The 15,479-nt window shown below is 47.2% G+C and overlaps 1 protein-coding gene across 7 annotated transcripts in view; it reads left to right on the forward strand.

Annotated features, from left to right (window-relative positions):
• Positions 1-15,479, forward strand: part of MCTP2 (multiple C2 and transmembrane domain containing 2) — a 238,322-nt gene that overhangs the window by 66,410 nt on the left and 156,433 nt on the right. For all 7 annotated transcript variants that reach the window (XR_003969321.1, XR_003969322.1, XM_030317470.1 and 4 more), the window contains exons 3-4: positions 1,571-1,633; positions 3,098-3,206. Coding sequence is in view for 5 of the 7 variants with exons in the window: in XM_030317470.1 (XP_030173330.1) it covers positions 1,571-1,633; positions 3,098-3,206 (172 nt within the window). In the remaining 2 variants the exon portion in view is untranslated. The remainder of the gene's footprint in view (positions 1-1,570; positions 1,634-3,097; positions 3,207-15,479) is intronic.

The following is a 15,479-nucleotide window of genomic DNA, read 5'->3' on the forward strand; positions in this document are numbered from 1 at the left end:
GGACTTGTCAGGCTTCAGGCCACCTTGTGATCAGGGCTGATGGCTGCCTGGTTGCAGCATTTTGTGATGGCCCTGCATGCAGAGGGGGTGGACCAGAGAACCCCTGCTTGTTCACGGCCCCTCACCCTCCCGCCGTGCCTCTTAGGGGCTGAAGAGCTGCCCTCGTGCTGGGGAACCCAGGGCCTCTTGCCGCCTGAAGCTCTCTCTGAGAGAGACAGAGACGAAGAATGTGTGTGTGTGTGTGTGTGTGTGTGTGTGTGTGTGTGTGTGTGTTTGCGTGTCACTGCCTTGGAAGGCAGCCTACCATCCAGGCGGGATGTCTGCCCTGTGTCAGGACCTCTCTGATGGATGCGATGGACGGGAAAGACCAAAGACCATGGTGCCCCTGGTCCCTGCGTCTCCCCTCAGTGGTTCAAGGTCATCGAAGCAGCCTCCGCAGGTCTGCTGCCTGCCTCAGTTTGCCTATGACTTCAGAGTTACCCAGCCTTGTTTGGAGGGAGAGACCCCATGTTTCTCACACAGGAAATCAGCCCTGAATAATGTGCCCGACAGACAGAAACATATCCAAAAATGCTAGAAGATCATTAGCTCATTTCCCTTCCACTCTGCCTTTGCATACAGGCAGCCATCCTTACATCAGCCCCAGAAACCTTCAAGGAGTCCCCAGATTCTTCTGGAACCTGTGTTGTACGTATAAAACCTGTGTAATGGACAGGTCTACTGTATCCTACACTGACTACTGACTGTTGACTGTTACCCATTTCGTTGCTCTGTGGGATCATTTCCTGGGTTTTTTTTTTTTTTTTTTTTTTGAGAGGGAGAGAGAGAAAGAGAATGGGAGGGGTAGAGAGAGAGAGGGAGAGAGAACCCCAAGCAGGTTCTGCACCGTGTAGATCCTGACGCGGGGCTCAATCCCACGGACGAAGAGATCAAGACCAGAGCCAAAACTAAGAGTCAGAAGTGTAACCCACCGAACCACCCAGGCGCCCCTCCTGGGCATCTTAAATTAGAAAACATAGGCACCTCTCATTCTGAGGTCATTTGCTCAGAATTTGCATTTCTTACCCCTGGGTTGGTGACGGTACAGTCTCACGAAGGTACGGCTTGAGGAAGGTCTTCCGGATCACATTTTGAAACGTCTCCTCCTGCGTGACAAGCCCGGGTCTCCGGCACAGGATCCGTCCATTTCTCTCCGGTGGGCAGGGGGGCCAGGCAGGCCCGGGGAGGGCGCTGGTGGGGTGACTCTCCTGCTCGCATTTTGTTCACTGGAAGAAAGCTGCTTGCACGCCAAGCCCCGGACGGACCAGGGACGATGGAGCAGCCCCGTGGTGGTGGAGGACAATCAGCCTTATCCACACTGATGCTCCGATCGTGACCAAGACGGCCGAGGCTGCAGGCAGGTGGATTCCACCGAATCAAACTTTTGTTGCCAGGACTTGCCACACACGTGCAAAAGCAGCCCGCGCACCCGAAACTGAGCGCGCAGATGGCGCCTTCAAGGGGATATCCCTGTAGGTTAATGTCATTTTGCTTTCCTGAAGCAGGTTGTTTCTTTCTCTTTTCTTTACAGAAGCTCTGCGGCAGTGGTGATCTGAATGCTTCTCTGACATCCCAGCAGTTTGAAGAACGATCTGTGAGTGACAATGCCTTAAAAGCAAACGCTAGAGCAAATACTATAGATGTTTCTTACCGAACGTCTGTATTTCTTTGCCTCTTTTATTTTTCAAGAACGCTGAACCATTGCAAAGACGGGCCTGGCGAATTATAGCTGGAAGAGATTAATTCCGAGTCTATTGATTTGTCAGACGGGGACGGATTTTTCTAAAAATACAGAGCAGCTCTCCAGTTGAGTGGGAGAGTAAAGGAGACAAAGCCATTCTGAAGTGCTTTGAAACCTAGACGGGGGAGTTTTCAAAAGAAGGCCGTCAAGGGAGACCTAGCCACAGAATTGATTAATTGAATGTCAAAAAAGTGAACGATAAATTACTTTATCTGTCTCTTGTCTCTGGAAAGACAACAGTTTGGACTAGTGCAAAACTCTGGTTCGAAACTTTAGTTGGATTCATTTGATGAATATTCGAAAGGAGACTTGCATTCAACATGGTGGCCTGTGGGAGTCGATGCCTTCCTGGGGAGGGGAGTGAGCTAAGGTGAGGGGAGGAAGACTGAAGGTCAAGTGTAGGAGACTCCACGGGGGGGGGGGGTGGGAGCAGGGAATGGAGGAAAAATATGCCGAGGGGAGAGCACGCAAAGGCATCATATGTGGACACAGGAGGGGCAGGTGCCTTATGCACCTGCGGGCCGTGGAGGCCGGCAGCTGAGCGGTCCTGAACGTGAACTGCAACGTTTTCACTTCACGCAGAGGAGGTGCAGGGGAGTGGAAGGGCTTGGGGGGAAGGGGGAGAAAATGAGGAAGCCACTTTACCTCAGAAGTGTTCACATGTCTGTCGGGGCCAGCCCCACAGCTGCATTTCTGCCTGCCACTTCCTCCCTCGTGTTCCTCCGCGAGTTCTAGAAGAAAGAATCCTGCAGGGGCACTGGGCTGGCCCAGTGGGTTGAGAGTCCGACCCCTGACTTCAGCCCAGGTCATGATCTCGCGGTTCGTGAGTTCAAGCCCCACATCGGGCTCCGAGCTGGCAGTGCTGGAGCCCGCTTGGGACTTTCTCTCTCTCTGCCCCTTTCTCTGCCCCTCCCCTGCTTGCTCTCTCTCAAAATAAACAAAGAAACTGAAAAAAAAATTAAAAAAGAAAGAAAGAATCCTACAGGAAATCGCGGAGTTGAAGGCTATTTCAGATACCGATATACTTCCGAGGGCATAATCCCCTCATGTGATTTGGGGGGCGGGGGGAGTTAAATATTGCAAGGATCCCATCGTGAATTTGGATACAATCCCACTGGAGAGAATTATAGAGGATATGTTAGTAAGACCTAGTAACCCGGTCATCAAGGCGGGGGGGGGGTGGCAGATGAGGCTTGAAGGTGGCGACCCCCTGCCCCCCCCTTTTTTTTTTTTTTGCTCTCAAGTTAACAGGTGTTCCTGAAATTCTCTTCCTCGGTCCCCAGACACCAGACTTACCTTCCTTCTCCATCTGTGCAGATGTTTGGGGAAGCCGGCGATGGCGTGAGTGACCTGCCCAGTCCTTTTGCCTACCTCCTCACCATACACCTGAAGGAAGGCCGCAACCTGGTCATCCGAGATCGCTGCGGTAAGCCTGGCTCTTCTGGGTGCCTTGTAGCCCACGCACCTGTTTCTCCACTCTTGCTTCTGTGTTGTTAGTGCACCTTTCTCGTCTCGCGCAACAGAGCGGAGCTCAGACCTCTACCCCGAAGGTATCGAGCATTTGCAGCAAAGTTATTTGAAGACCCTGCATCTTCTTTTCCTTTAGTGTGGTTAAATGAACAACGAGAATGGCAACAGTAAGGACGGTAATCATCACAGTAATGATATGAGTAATAATTCCATGAAATAAGGCCACGAGAATAGTGTTATCCTGGTGGCTAGCAGCTGCTCAAGAAAACGCTCCCTCAATTCCGCTTTCATTACACATAAGAAAAGACGTGAACGTACGTAAGAAGTACATAATTTCTTGTGTATACGTGAACGTGAGCATGTGTGTGAATATGTGTATATGTGAATAGATGTGAGAATGATACGTAAGCAAAAGATGTCCGTGCGAGGTCCCCAAATGTACACAGAGCCGAAGATGCCCTTTGAACCCCATCCCCTTCCTGCACTGAAATCCCACGGGGCTTCGCTCCCTCAGGAGAACATTTGTCATCTGCGTATCATTTGATTCGTTCACTTTTCCCCCTGTTTCTGTGCCTTTAAAACACACACATGTACACACGTGTGTTTTTTTAAAAGTTTATTTATTTTGAGAGAGAGAGCACGCACAAGCAGGGAAGGAGCAGAGAGAAAGAGAGAGAGAGAGAGAGAGAGAGAGAGAGAGAATCCCAAGCAAGTGCGACACTGTCCGTGCACAGCCCAATGCAGGGCTCGAACTCACGAACTGTGAGATCACAACCCGAGCCAAAATCAAGAATTGGACGCTCAACCAACTGAGCCACCCAGGCGCCCCCACACGTGTATGTTTTTAATTAACATGATACTGTAATGTCCCTATTAGCCCCCAATAAGCTTTCTTTTTGCTTCACGATACGTATTCAAGATCAACGATGGTTTTCCATGCAAGTATATCTACATTCTTTTAAATGCTATGCAATATTCCATAGTATGATGTGTGATTTATTCAGTTTCTCTACTGACAGTTGCTGCTTTTTTTTTCAACTTTCTCGGCAGCGTAAATGATACTGTAATGAGCACCCTGTGTTTGCTTTTGGCACAATTAAGAATACATCTTTCAAAAAGTAGCATGTGCTTAAATGTAGACGGTGGGGCCAGACTGCCCGGGCTCAAAGCCTTCCCTTCTCCAGTTGTTGTTTGATTCAAGAAATGTCCCTTGGCCCCTCTGTGAGTTCGTTCCCTCATCTATACAATGAGGGTAATAATAGTAACCTTTGTTGTAGGCTGTTAAAAGCATGGAAGGTAATAACTCACATAAAGTGCTTACAACTACATCTGGCTTCTAGCACTTCATGGAAGTTAACTGTTGGGGCGCCTGGGTGGCTCAGTTGGTTAAGCGACTAACTCTTGATTTGGGTTCAGGTCAGGATCTCACTGTTCGTGGAATCGAGCCCCGTGTTGGGCTTTGTGCTGACAGTGCAGAGCCTGCTTGGGATTCTCTCTCCTGGTCCCTTGCCCTGCTAGCTTGCTCATTCTCCCTCTCTCTCTCTCTCTCTCTCTCTCTGTCTCGAAATAAATAAACAAACATTAAAAAAAAAAAGATAACTGTTGTTAGCAACCGGGACAGAACCTAGAAATAGAAGTCAGGATACGTGTTGTTAAAAATTTAAGAAACCCTGGCAAATTGTCCTCCAGAAGGCAGAAAGCATACCCTCTCTTACAGTATGTTACTATTGTTGAATATCTACTTTTATCACTGTTCGTTTTGGGCAATCTCATAGATTGGGTGTGGACTCTCCTTATTTTAATTTGTACTTTGTCGGGGCGCCTGGGTGGCTCAGTCGGTTGAGCGTCCGACTTCGGCTCAGGTTATGATATCGCAGCTCGCGAGTTCAAGCCCCGTGTCGGGCTCTGGGCTTGACAGCTCGGAGCCTGGAGCCTGTTTCGGGTTCTGTGTCTCCCTCTCTCTCTGCCCCTAACCCACTCGCCTTCTGTCTCTGTCTCTCTCAAAAATAAATAAACATTAAAAAAAGTTAATTTGTACTTTGTGGATTGTCATGGTAATGAACGTGGGTTTCGTCCAGTTTTCAATTGAGTTTCTTCTTCTCTCTGTTTGTAATCCTTTGTAACTTTCAGCATTAATGGTTGTTTATTACAGGTTGCAAGTATTTTTCTCTCAGTCTGTTATGTCTTATCTGTATGGCCGATTTTATCCTTTAGAGGTTTTGCATTTCCTTACAGGCAAATATATTTGTGTTTTCTTTATAGTTTATTTATTTTTTTACTTATTTAATTTATTTATTTAAAATGTTTATTTATTTTTGAGAGTGAGAGAGCACGAGTGAGTGGGGGCGGGGCAGAGAGAGAGAGAGAGAGAGAGAGAGAGAGAGAGAGAATCCCAAATAGGCTCCACACTGTCGGCACTGAGCCCCACACAGGGCTCGAACTCATGGAGGAACCATGAGATCCCTACCTGAGCTGAAATCAAGACTCAGATGCTTTATCAACCAAGCCACCCAGGCTCCCCTATAGTTTTTTGTGTTTGTTTTTTTTTAATTTTATTCTGTTTAGTAAGAAGGGATTTTTTTTTTTTTTTTATTCTAAGGAATTGAGTGTCTTTCTTCCTGTTGCTTCGTTTCTACTCTGTTCTGGAATATGAAAAGGACAAAGTACCTCCTAGACCCTTCTTTCAGTGCTCTAAGTCCGTTAGCTTGTCTTTCTCATTCTTCCCATGGTTTTCTTTTTCCTTTCAGGGAGAATTCCTCAACTTGGCCTTCCAGCTTACTCATTGTCTTGTCAGTTGTGGCCGTTGTGCAGTCAGGTCACGTATTGAGTTGCCATTTAATTTTATATCAGCCTGTGATTATTTCACAAGTGAGATGATACCATCGTATTTCTGAGAATATTGAGTCCCCGCTTAAAATCTCGTGCTTCATCCCTTGGATGTCAGCATCGTGTGTTCGCCACTCACGTTTCTGTGTGTCCCTCTGTCCTCGCCCCTCCATCTGCGGGCGCTGTTTTTGTTTACGGTGTCCTCCCTTCCCTGATAGTGAGCAGGGCTAGGATATACGAACGGACAGGCTGCATCAGTAGTTCAGGCAGCTCCTTCCTGTTCCCCCCCAGGTATCACCTCTCACCCAAAGCCTTCCTTTCTGGCTTACTGTTCATGCTCCCTGTTCCAGCTTGCAGTCCAAGTCTGTTGCTGGTCACTGGTTGGCCCCAAGGGGAGAGGACGGTGCTGGCCCAGCTGTTACAGGCTATGCTAGTCGGTTGGCCTATAAACCGACGGTTTCTCAGGCCACCAGCTGCCTCCCCTACCTGCTGCCTGCAAGTTAAGAGCATCCCTGGTTTACCCACCGCACACCCTCACATGGTCCCACCCAGCCCTGCTTCTGAAACCTTTTTGCTATAACTTTCTTCTGCTCGCGTTTTGGGTTGCGGACCCTTTGCCGATCTGATCTCACCTGACTTCCATCTTTCAGGATCCGTGAAATATGTTCACTTTAAAAAAATTTTTTTTTAAGTTTATGTATTCCGAGGAAGAGACAGCATGAGTGGAGGGGGCGCTGAGAGAGAGGGAGCGAGACCATCCCAAGCAGGCTCCGGGCTGCCAGCACAGAGCCCGACGCGGGGCTTGAACTCACGAACCTCGAGAGCATGACCTGAGCTGAAGTCAGACGCTTAACCGACTGAGTCACCCGGGCGGCCCTGCTCACTTTTTTTAAAAACAAAATTGCTATCCCTGCCTGTCTGTATCTTTGCACTTCCTCAGATATAGGACTTCAAAATGGTACTTCCTCAGATATAGGACCTCATTTTTTACTTGTTGGTAAAATGTGTTTTCTATGAAAATCATAATTTCTCATCTATCGATCGTGTGACTTCTTATGTTCTGTCGTTGGGCACTATGGTCGTAAACATATGCCTTTTTTTTTTTAAATTTTTTTTTTCAATGTTTATTTATTTTTGGGACAGAGAGAGACAGAGCATGAACGGGGAGGGGCAGAGAGAGAGGGAGACACAGAATCGGAAACAGGCTCCAGGCTCCAAGCCATCAGCCCAGAGCGTGACGCGGGGCTCGAACTCCCGGACCGTGAGATCGTGACCTGGCTGAAGTCCGACGCCTAACTGACTGAGTCACCCGGGCGGCCCTGCTCACTTTTTTTAAAAACAAAATTGCTATCCCTGCCTGTCTGTATCTTTGCACTTCCTCAGATATAGGACTTCAAAACGGTACTTCCTCAGATATAGGACCTCATTTTTTACTTGTTGGTAAAATGTGTTTTCTATGAAAATCATAATTTCTCATCTATCGATCGTGTGACTTCTTATGTTCTGTCGTTGGGCACTATGGTCGTAAACATATGCCTTTCTTTTTTTTAATTTTTTTTCAATGTTTATTTATTTTTGGGACAGAGAGAGACAGAGCATGAACGGGGAGGGGCAGAGAGAGAGGGAGACACAGAATCGGAAACAGGCTCCAGACTCCGAGCCATCAGCCCAGAGCCCGACGCGGGGCTCGAACTCCCGGACCGCGAAATCGTGACCTGGCTGAAGTCGGACGCCTAACCGACTGAGCCACCCAGGTGCCCCAACATATGCCTTTTAATAGATGCATCCCTTATGTTATTTTTAATGATTTGAGCGGGTAGCATTTCATACCTGAAATAACCCCTAGGGAATAATCATAAACCAGTGTAGAGTTAACTCCCACGAAAACACCAACTCTGGCTTTGAATTGGCACGGTGTCCCATGGGGGCTTCTGTCAAATGAGGATCATTATCGAGCTTGTCTTATGACAGCTTCTCTGGAGCTGGCAAAGAATGTTCCATGGAGAGCATATTTAACTTGACTAGGAAGAGGGTGTTCCAAACCTTTAAACACCATGTTTTGTTTTAAATTCTTGGAATTCCTCTAAGAGTTTGTCACTTTGGGGAGGGAGCGCAGGCCCTGGAGTACCCCCGCACACCAGCTGTCCCCTTTCCAGTTTACCCGTTCTCTCTGGATCTTTCTCCCAGAGTTGAGTTCTCTGGCCCTACCACCATTGACATATCATAATGATAGATTCCAAGTAGCAGGTTCGTAGTAGGGGGTCAGTAACCTCAGTGGATGATGGAGAAGACGTCGCACCTGGTAGAAAAAAACCAAAATAATGCGGTGTGGGTGCGCTTGCTCAATGTCTTGGCCGTTTGGCGACAAAAGAGAGACCATAGCTTGTGCTATGATCCCGGCCATTGTCATCTCTGTCTGAATAGTTTCATCAGAGTTAAAACGTCTTATGACTTTGGCTTTATCTTGTGTAAACCTAACACGCTCCAAATATAAATACCTACTAAGGCGTCTAGGTCATAAACCGTGTTGTTCCAGAACCTGTATCTTTCGTAGCCATTAGTGACTGTTCTTGTCTGTCTGCTTTTATTTATTGGGCAAGTTAATCATTATTGACAAAATATCCCTCTCCCAGCCAATTCTTTTTCCATGATTTGACGTGCGCTGTGCCTCCTACACTGTGACTCCATTGATTTTCTGCTCGATTTTCATAAGCATATTAGCGATCAGGAAAATGTTTCAGAGCCCTCTCAAGGTGGGGCCGCATTTGAGGGAGCACGGTTGGTTTAGACAGGGATCGGAAGTACTAGGATGCATGCTCCCGCTCCTGCCTCCTTTGCCTGAGACTCGTTGTTTATCGGTACAACGTTCCTTTCTTTTTTATTTTTTTAAATGTTTATTTAGTTTTGAGGGAGAGACAGAACATGAGCAGGGGAGAGGCAGAGAGACAGAGGGAGACGCAGCATCAAAAGCAGGCTCCAGGCTCTGGGCTGTCAGCATAGAGCCTGACGTGGGGCTCGAGCCCTTGAACTGCGAGATCATGACCTGAGCCGAAGTGGTCGGCCGCTCAACCGACTGAGCCACCCGAGTGCCCCTACAACGTTATTTTCTATGGGACCCAACCCGGCCTCAGGATTTTGTTCACCACAGTCCTTTGCACCAGTAGTTTTCAAACTTGAATGAGCATCAGGGCAGGCTGGAGGGCTGATGAAAACACATGTTGCCCACCCCCAGAGTCTCTGATTCAGCAGGTCCTGCGTGGGGCCTGCGGGTTTGCATTTCTAGCAAGTTCCCAGGTGATGCTGATGTAGGTGGTCCGGAAGCGCACTTAGGAACCATTGTTCTGGGCAGCCTCTGTCCACCAGTGTGCATGGACAACGTGAGAAGAAATATTTGCTTCTCCTGATAGTAGGTAGAGCTTCAGTTCTCTACTAGGCACAACATTTTCTTTTCCTGAGGATTTCCCTCATTACGTATTTGCTCTCCAGCATTAGTCTCCAGCTTCCTTTTTTTTTTTTTTTTAAGTGTTTAATTTTTTTTAATTGATTTTCACTTTTGGAGAGGCCTTTGGCGTGTTGTTGAAATGTATGATGCCCTCGGCTCTTAAGGGGGACACCTCTGGGATATGGAAGTCAGTTGCACGGTTTCGTTTCTGTTTAGGGAGGAAAACCGTTTTGATGAATCATTCTCTGAGGAAAGAGTTTGGTATTTCTTTAGATTGTTGCATAAGCAGTGCTTACGCTTATGTAACTTTCTGTCTAGAACGTGGGGTGGGAACTTTTTCTGTCCAGGGCCACAAAGTAAATATTTTAGGATTTATGGGTCATAAGGGCTCAGGGACAGCTACTCATCTCTGCTGGTGTAATGCCCAAACAGCCATTACCTTTAGATCCATTTTAATGATTCACTTCCTTTTTGGTCATATCACCGCATAACTGAAGAGAGAGGGAGAAGTAACTGAAAAAAAATGTGACTTTTCGGTGCCAATAATACATTGCACGAAACTGACAGAAGTTATCCAGACTACTGGATCACATCTGGTTTATTATTTAATTTTTTTTTTAAATTTTTTTTTCAACGTTTTTATTTATTTATTTATTTTTTTAAAGTTGACATTTAAATTTTTTTTTTTTCAACGTTTATTTATTTTTGGGACAGAGAGAGACAGAGCATGAACGGGGGAGGGGCAGAGAGAGAGGGAGACACAGAATCGGAAACAGGCTCCAGGCTCCGAGCCATCAGCCCAGAGCCTGACGCGGGGCTCGATCTCACGGACCCCGAGATCGTGACCCGGACCGCAAGATCGTGACCTGGCTGAAGTCGGAGGCTCAACCGACTGCGCCACCCAGGCGCCCCTTTAATTTTTTCTAAAGTGAAAAATGTTAGTGGTTTTCCAAACCGCCAAAGAGAAATCATTCTTGGTTAGGGTTAGTATCTAACGATAACATGTAAACAAATGGTCATGACTGTGTTCTAATAAAACTTTATTTACAAAAACAAGCAGTGGCCTGGGTTTGAACCATGGGCCAACGTTTGCCAACCTCTGTCTAGAATATCGTGATCTGCTTTTTGAGTTTTACTCTAAGAAACTGCTTTCTGGTGTAGCAAAGTAAAAACTTTATTTATTTATGAGCATATCAGTAATACGACCTTGAATAATGAAAGAAAATTCTGGAGATATTAGGTGGCAAAAAGTCGTTTTTTTTCCCCTTATATTTTAATGGGAAGTAAAGTGAAAAGTCACGGTATCCCCCTCAGGAAAAGGCATCTCTGACATGCTTCGAGAAGTGGCGCTAAAAGGCTCTTCCAAGGTTCGTGCCGGAGGATTGGAAGCTTTCGGTCACTTGACCCATCCAGAAACAAACTGGGGGGAAGCGTCTCAGAAACGAGAGAACCCGTCTCAGTTTTGGTGCCGTCAGCCAGGCCTGGACAGTGGGCTTCCTTCGTGAAAGAGTGCTGTGGACCTTTTATGTAAATCTCTTCCTTCTCCGCCTCAGACACAGTGCTGATTTGTTATGCAGACTATCAAGGTGGAATTGGGAGATTTTCTGGGGCTTGGGGGGAGGCTTGTGAAACCCTAAAGCTGGCTAATTTTTCTTTGGGCAGAATTAGGAGGGAGCTCCGGCTTCAGCACGATGGCTAGGTTTAGCAATGGTGTGGAGAGCGTAGTGTTATATAGTTGTTACCCAGAGCATCACAGGGTCTTTAAAAAAATTTTTGTGTGTGTGTTTATTCATTTTTGAAAGACAGAGAGAGACAGAGCACAAGCAGGGGTGGGGCAGAGAGAGAGGGGGAACACAGAATCCGAAGCAGGCTCCGGGCTCCAAGCTGTCAGCCCAGAGCCCGACACGGGGCTCGAACTCACGAACCGTGAGAGCATGCCCTGAGCCGAAGTCGGACACTCAGCTGACTGAGCCACCCCGGCGCCCCCACACGGGGTCTTTAACTGTTAACTTGTCTATCCCTTGTATAGAATACATAGGTGTTTTGTGTGTGTGTGTGTGTGTGTGTGTGTGTGTGTGCATTGAATAAAGCCAGCAAAATCTATGGGTCATTCAAAAGAACTGAGCATAGCGGGTAACCGGTAACTCACTGTCACGAACAGGTCTGTCCATCCGTGAGTCATCATGGATATAAGAATAACACCTTGGGAGGCCGACAGGTTTTCATGAGGTTGTGCTAGAAGCGGGGCCACATTTAGAAGATTGCCTTTCACAGATCATTCTCTAGTTGGTTAGGAATTGCCTTCAATTCTCTGACACGCGGTCTTTCAGCCTTGCCCGGACTCAGTCCGGTATGGGCGAGCTCAGTACTAATCAAGCAGCCCCATTCTTTCTGCTGAACAACCTGCCGTGCTGTAGGTGGTCTTTCTAAAAATGAGCCTTACTTGAACGCTGGTAATGTCTAGCCATTGCCTTGAGTTCATCTTCTTGAGCAATCTACAGGAGGGAAGACCCAGCATCCCCCCACCTCCCTGCTCTATCCCAGGAATTGCCTGTTGCCTGTGGGTAGATCTTTGTCTCTGTCTACACCCCGCCTCCTGCCCTCCTATCTTACTATTTTTTTTTTCCTCAGTGTTTCTACTTCCCTTTTCCACATCCTCACTTCTTCCTTTTACGCCTTTATACCTCCATTTCCTTCCCATTTTTTTTTTTTTTTCTCTCAGGGAGGTTCTACATGCAGTGATGTTTTGGACCAAATGAGACACATAACCTGTTTTGGGTTCTTGATCTGAGTCTGGTAACTCCTGGGGGTATTTATAGATTGGTCAAACAGAAGGAACATGATATGACCAATCAAATTTAAGTCCTTTTAACTTTGTAGTGAGGTTGACGCATAGAGAGAGTTGAACCTTGGACTCAGTTTCCCTTGGAAGGAAATGTGGTCAAGAAATATTTTGGGGTCTTAAAGCTGGTGGTGTTTATGCCAATGGCCCTTTTCTAGGCTGGGTAGGAGCACTGCTCTGTGACATGGGAAGGCCTCTTGTCCTGGGAAGAAGGCTCAGATCAAATCCCGTTAAAACGTAGAGCATTAGCCTGGGTGACTCAGTTGGTTGAAGACCCGACTCTTGATTTTGGCTCAGGTCATGATCCTAGGGTTGTGGGATCGAGCCCTGAGTCAGGCTCCATGTTGAGCCTGCTTGAGATTTACTCTCTCTGTCTCTGTCTCTTGTTCTCTCTCCCCACCCTGCTCACGCTCTCTTTCTCTAAAACAAAATAAAATAAAAAACAAACAAAAAGCCCCTAGAGCATTAATTCCTGGAAAACAGGAGCCCTTGCCTTGAAGCCCTGTTTTGCCCTTGGTGTGAAGGTGGCTGTGGGACTGTCCTGCTGTGCCCTGGAAGAATACTGTGTTGCTGCTGCCCTCTGGTGGCCACTTTTCAGTGTTGCAAAAAGGAAAGAAAAGCCCTTTGAGGGACTTTGTGCGACTTTATCAGGGCCAAAAAAAATTATTTGGGCTGGAGGCCGGAGGGTTGAGGATTGATGGTTTTTCTTCCTATTTTTTTTTTAATGTTTATTTGTTTATTTTGAGAGAGAGAGAGAGAGAGAGAGAGAGAAAGGAAGGAAGGAAGAAAGAGAGAGAGGGAGAAAGAAAGAAAGAAAGAAAGAAAGAAAGAAAGAAAGAAAGAAAGAAAAGAAAGAAAAAGAAAGGAAGGAAGAAAGAAAGGAAAGAAAGAGAGAAAGAGAATCCCAGGCAGGCTTCATGCTGCCAGCGTAGAGCCTGATGCGGCCTCAAACTCCGGAACCTTGAAATCATGACCTGAGCTGAAATCAAGTTGGACTTTAATGGACTGACCCCCACCCCCCGACCCCGGGCGCCTCATGGTTCTTCTCGTGTGCGTTTTATGTAATGAAGATTCATGACCCATTCCTCTAGCAGACCGCTCTCCTTCTCCAGCACAGGTAGATGGTTGACCTTTGTTTTCAGAGCAGCGACAGCTTCAGTTGCACACCCCGGGAAGAACATGCTGGATAAGTCATTTTCCGGTTTGGAAAGAATGGCTTAAAGACACCCGCCCTAGTGTGAAAAGTTTGCCAGGTAATAGGTGTTTAGCAAATTCCTGCTCTGCCACCAAAATGTTCAAATGTCCAGTATCTCTGATTTCAGACTTCTTTTCCTTTTGCCATTTAATAGGCTAATTTTCATACCTGTTCTTTTAGATTTTTTTTTTTTTTTTTTTTTAGTGTTTATTTATTTGCAATTGAGAGACAGAGAGAGAGCAGGGGAGGGACAGGGGATCAGAGGCCGGGCTCTGTGCTGATGGCAGAGAGCGCGACATGGGGCTTGAACTCACAAACCATGAGAACCTGACCCGAGATGAAGTCTGACACCTAACCAACTAAGCGACCCAGGTGCCCCTATAACTAAATTTTTTAATGATTGTAATCTCTTTCTTTCTTTCTTTCTCTCTTTCTTTCTTTCCAGGTGCCCCTATAACTAAATTTTTTAATGATTGTAATTTCTTTCTTTCTTTCTTTCTTTCTTTCTTTCTCTCCTTCCTTCCTTCCTTCTTTTTCTTTCCTTCTTTCTGAGTTTATTCATTTTGAGAAAGACAGAGACATTACAAGTGGAGGAGGGGCAGAGAAAGAGAGGGAGAGAGAGGATCCCAAGCAGTCTGTGTGCTGTCATCGAAGAGCCCAACATGGGGCTCGAACCCATGAAGCTGCGAGATCATGACGTGAGCCGAAACCAGGAGTTGGATGCGTAGCCGACTGAGCCACCCAGGGACCCTTGAATCCTTTCTTTTTAAAGAAGAAATGTATACGGGGCACCTGGGTGGCTCAGTCGGGGAAGCATCCGACCCTTGATTTGGGCTCAGGTCATGATCTCACAGTTGGTGAGATCGAGCCCCACGTCAGGCTCTGTGCTGACAGCGTGGAGCCTACTTGGGATTCTTTCCCCCTCTCTCTGCCCCTCCCCCACTCAGGCACTCCCCCCGCTCCTCAAAATAAATAAATAAGGATAAAAAGAAAAGATACCCTTGTATCAGAGCTAGAGAGAAACCCGCTGTTCTCATTACATCTGTAATTGCGGGACAGATAGGGAGTTTCCAGAACTCTGTTCTCAGCGTTGTGCACTGAGGAACAGCCACGCGGCTTCCGGACAGGTGCGTTCTGAGCGGTGTTCTAGGGTATCCATCCCTTCAGCCTTCCCGACAGCTCTGTGGAGCCTGGGCCAGCCCCTCAGCAGTCTCCCCCATTTACGCTACCGTGTCCAACAGCAGCCATGGTTTTCGTTTGTGCCACGATGCAAAGATTTGCGGAGCACCGCTGCGTGTGAACCCTGGACCCTGGGGTGCAGACCACGAGAGCTTGAACGCGAAGTCAGATACCATCTAGCAGCAGTTGTGAGGATTCACCTGGTGTGCATGCTCGAGGGGACGTGTGGTGGTATGGGTGGGGTTGGAGGAAACAGTAGTTATGATTATTACTGTGTTTGTTGTCTTTTTTGGCCGGGTTTGATTTTTGCAGTTTCCCTCTGGAAAGGGAAGGGCTCGTGGCCTTTCTACCCGTCTTACGATGGCTTTTCTTCCCAGTTTCTTGGCAGTTTGTTTGACTCTTTGCATATCTCTTGCTTTTCTCTCTTTTTGCCCTAGACTCCTCCCCCTAGCTTCCCTGCCCCCGGCGGGGGGTGTGGGGGGCAGAGGGTGGTTTGTGGTGGTGAAGGGTGTTTTCTGAGCCCGGTTCCTACCTCGTGTTTGCGCGTCAGCAAAAATGAAGGAGAGGCTAGTTTTTAGTGATGGGAATAAGGACTCTATTACGGGTTGATGGTTTAATTTTCCCCATCTTATATTTGACTCAGAAAAATGTGCCTTGACTCTCATAGTGGCCACCCTGGGAAGACACGGCAGTGTGGACAAGCATCATCCTCAGTCACTCTGTCACTTTTACTGAACGTGCCGTA

Source organism: Lynx canadensis, chromosome B3 (assembly GCF_007474595.2).
Source record: "Lynx canadensis isolate LIC74 chromosome B3, mLynCan4.pri.v2, whole genome shotgun sequence".
NCBI lineage: Eukaryota > Metazoa > Chordata > Mammalia > Carnivora > Felidae > Lynx > Lynx canadensis.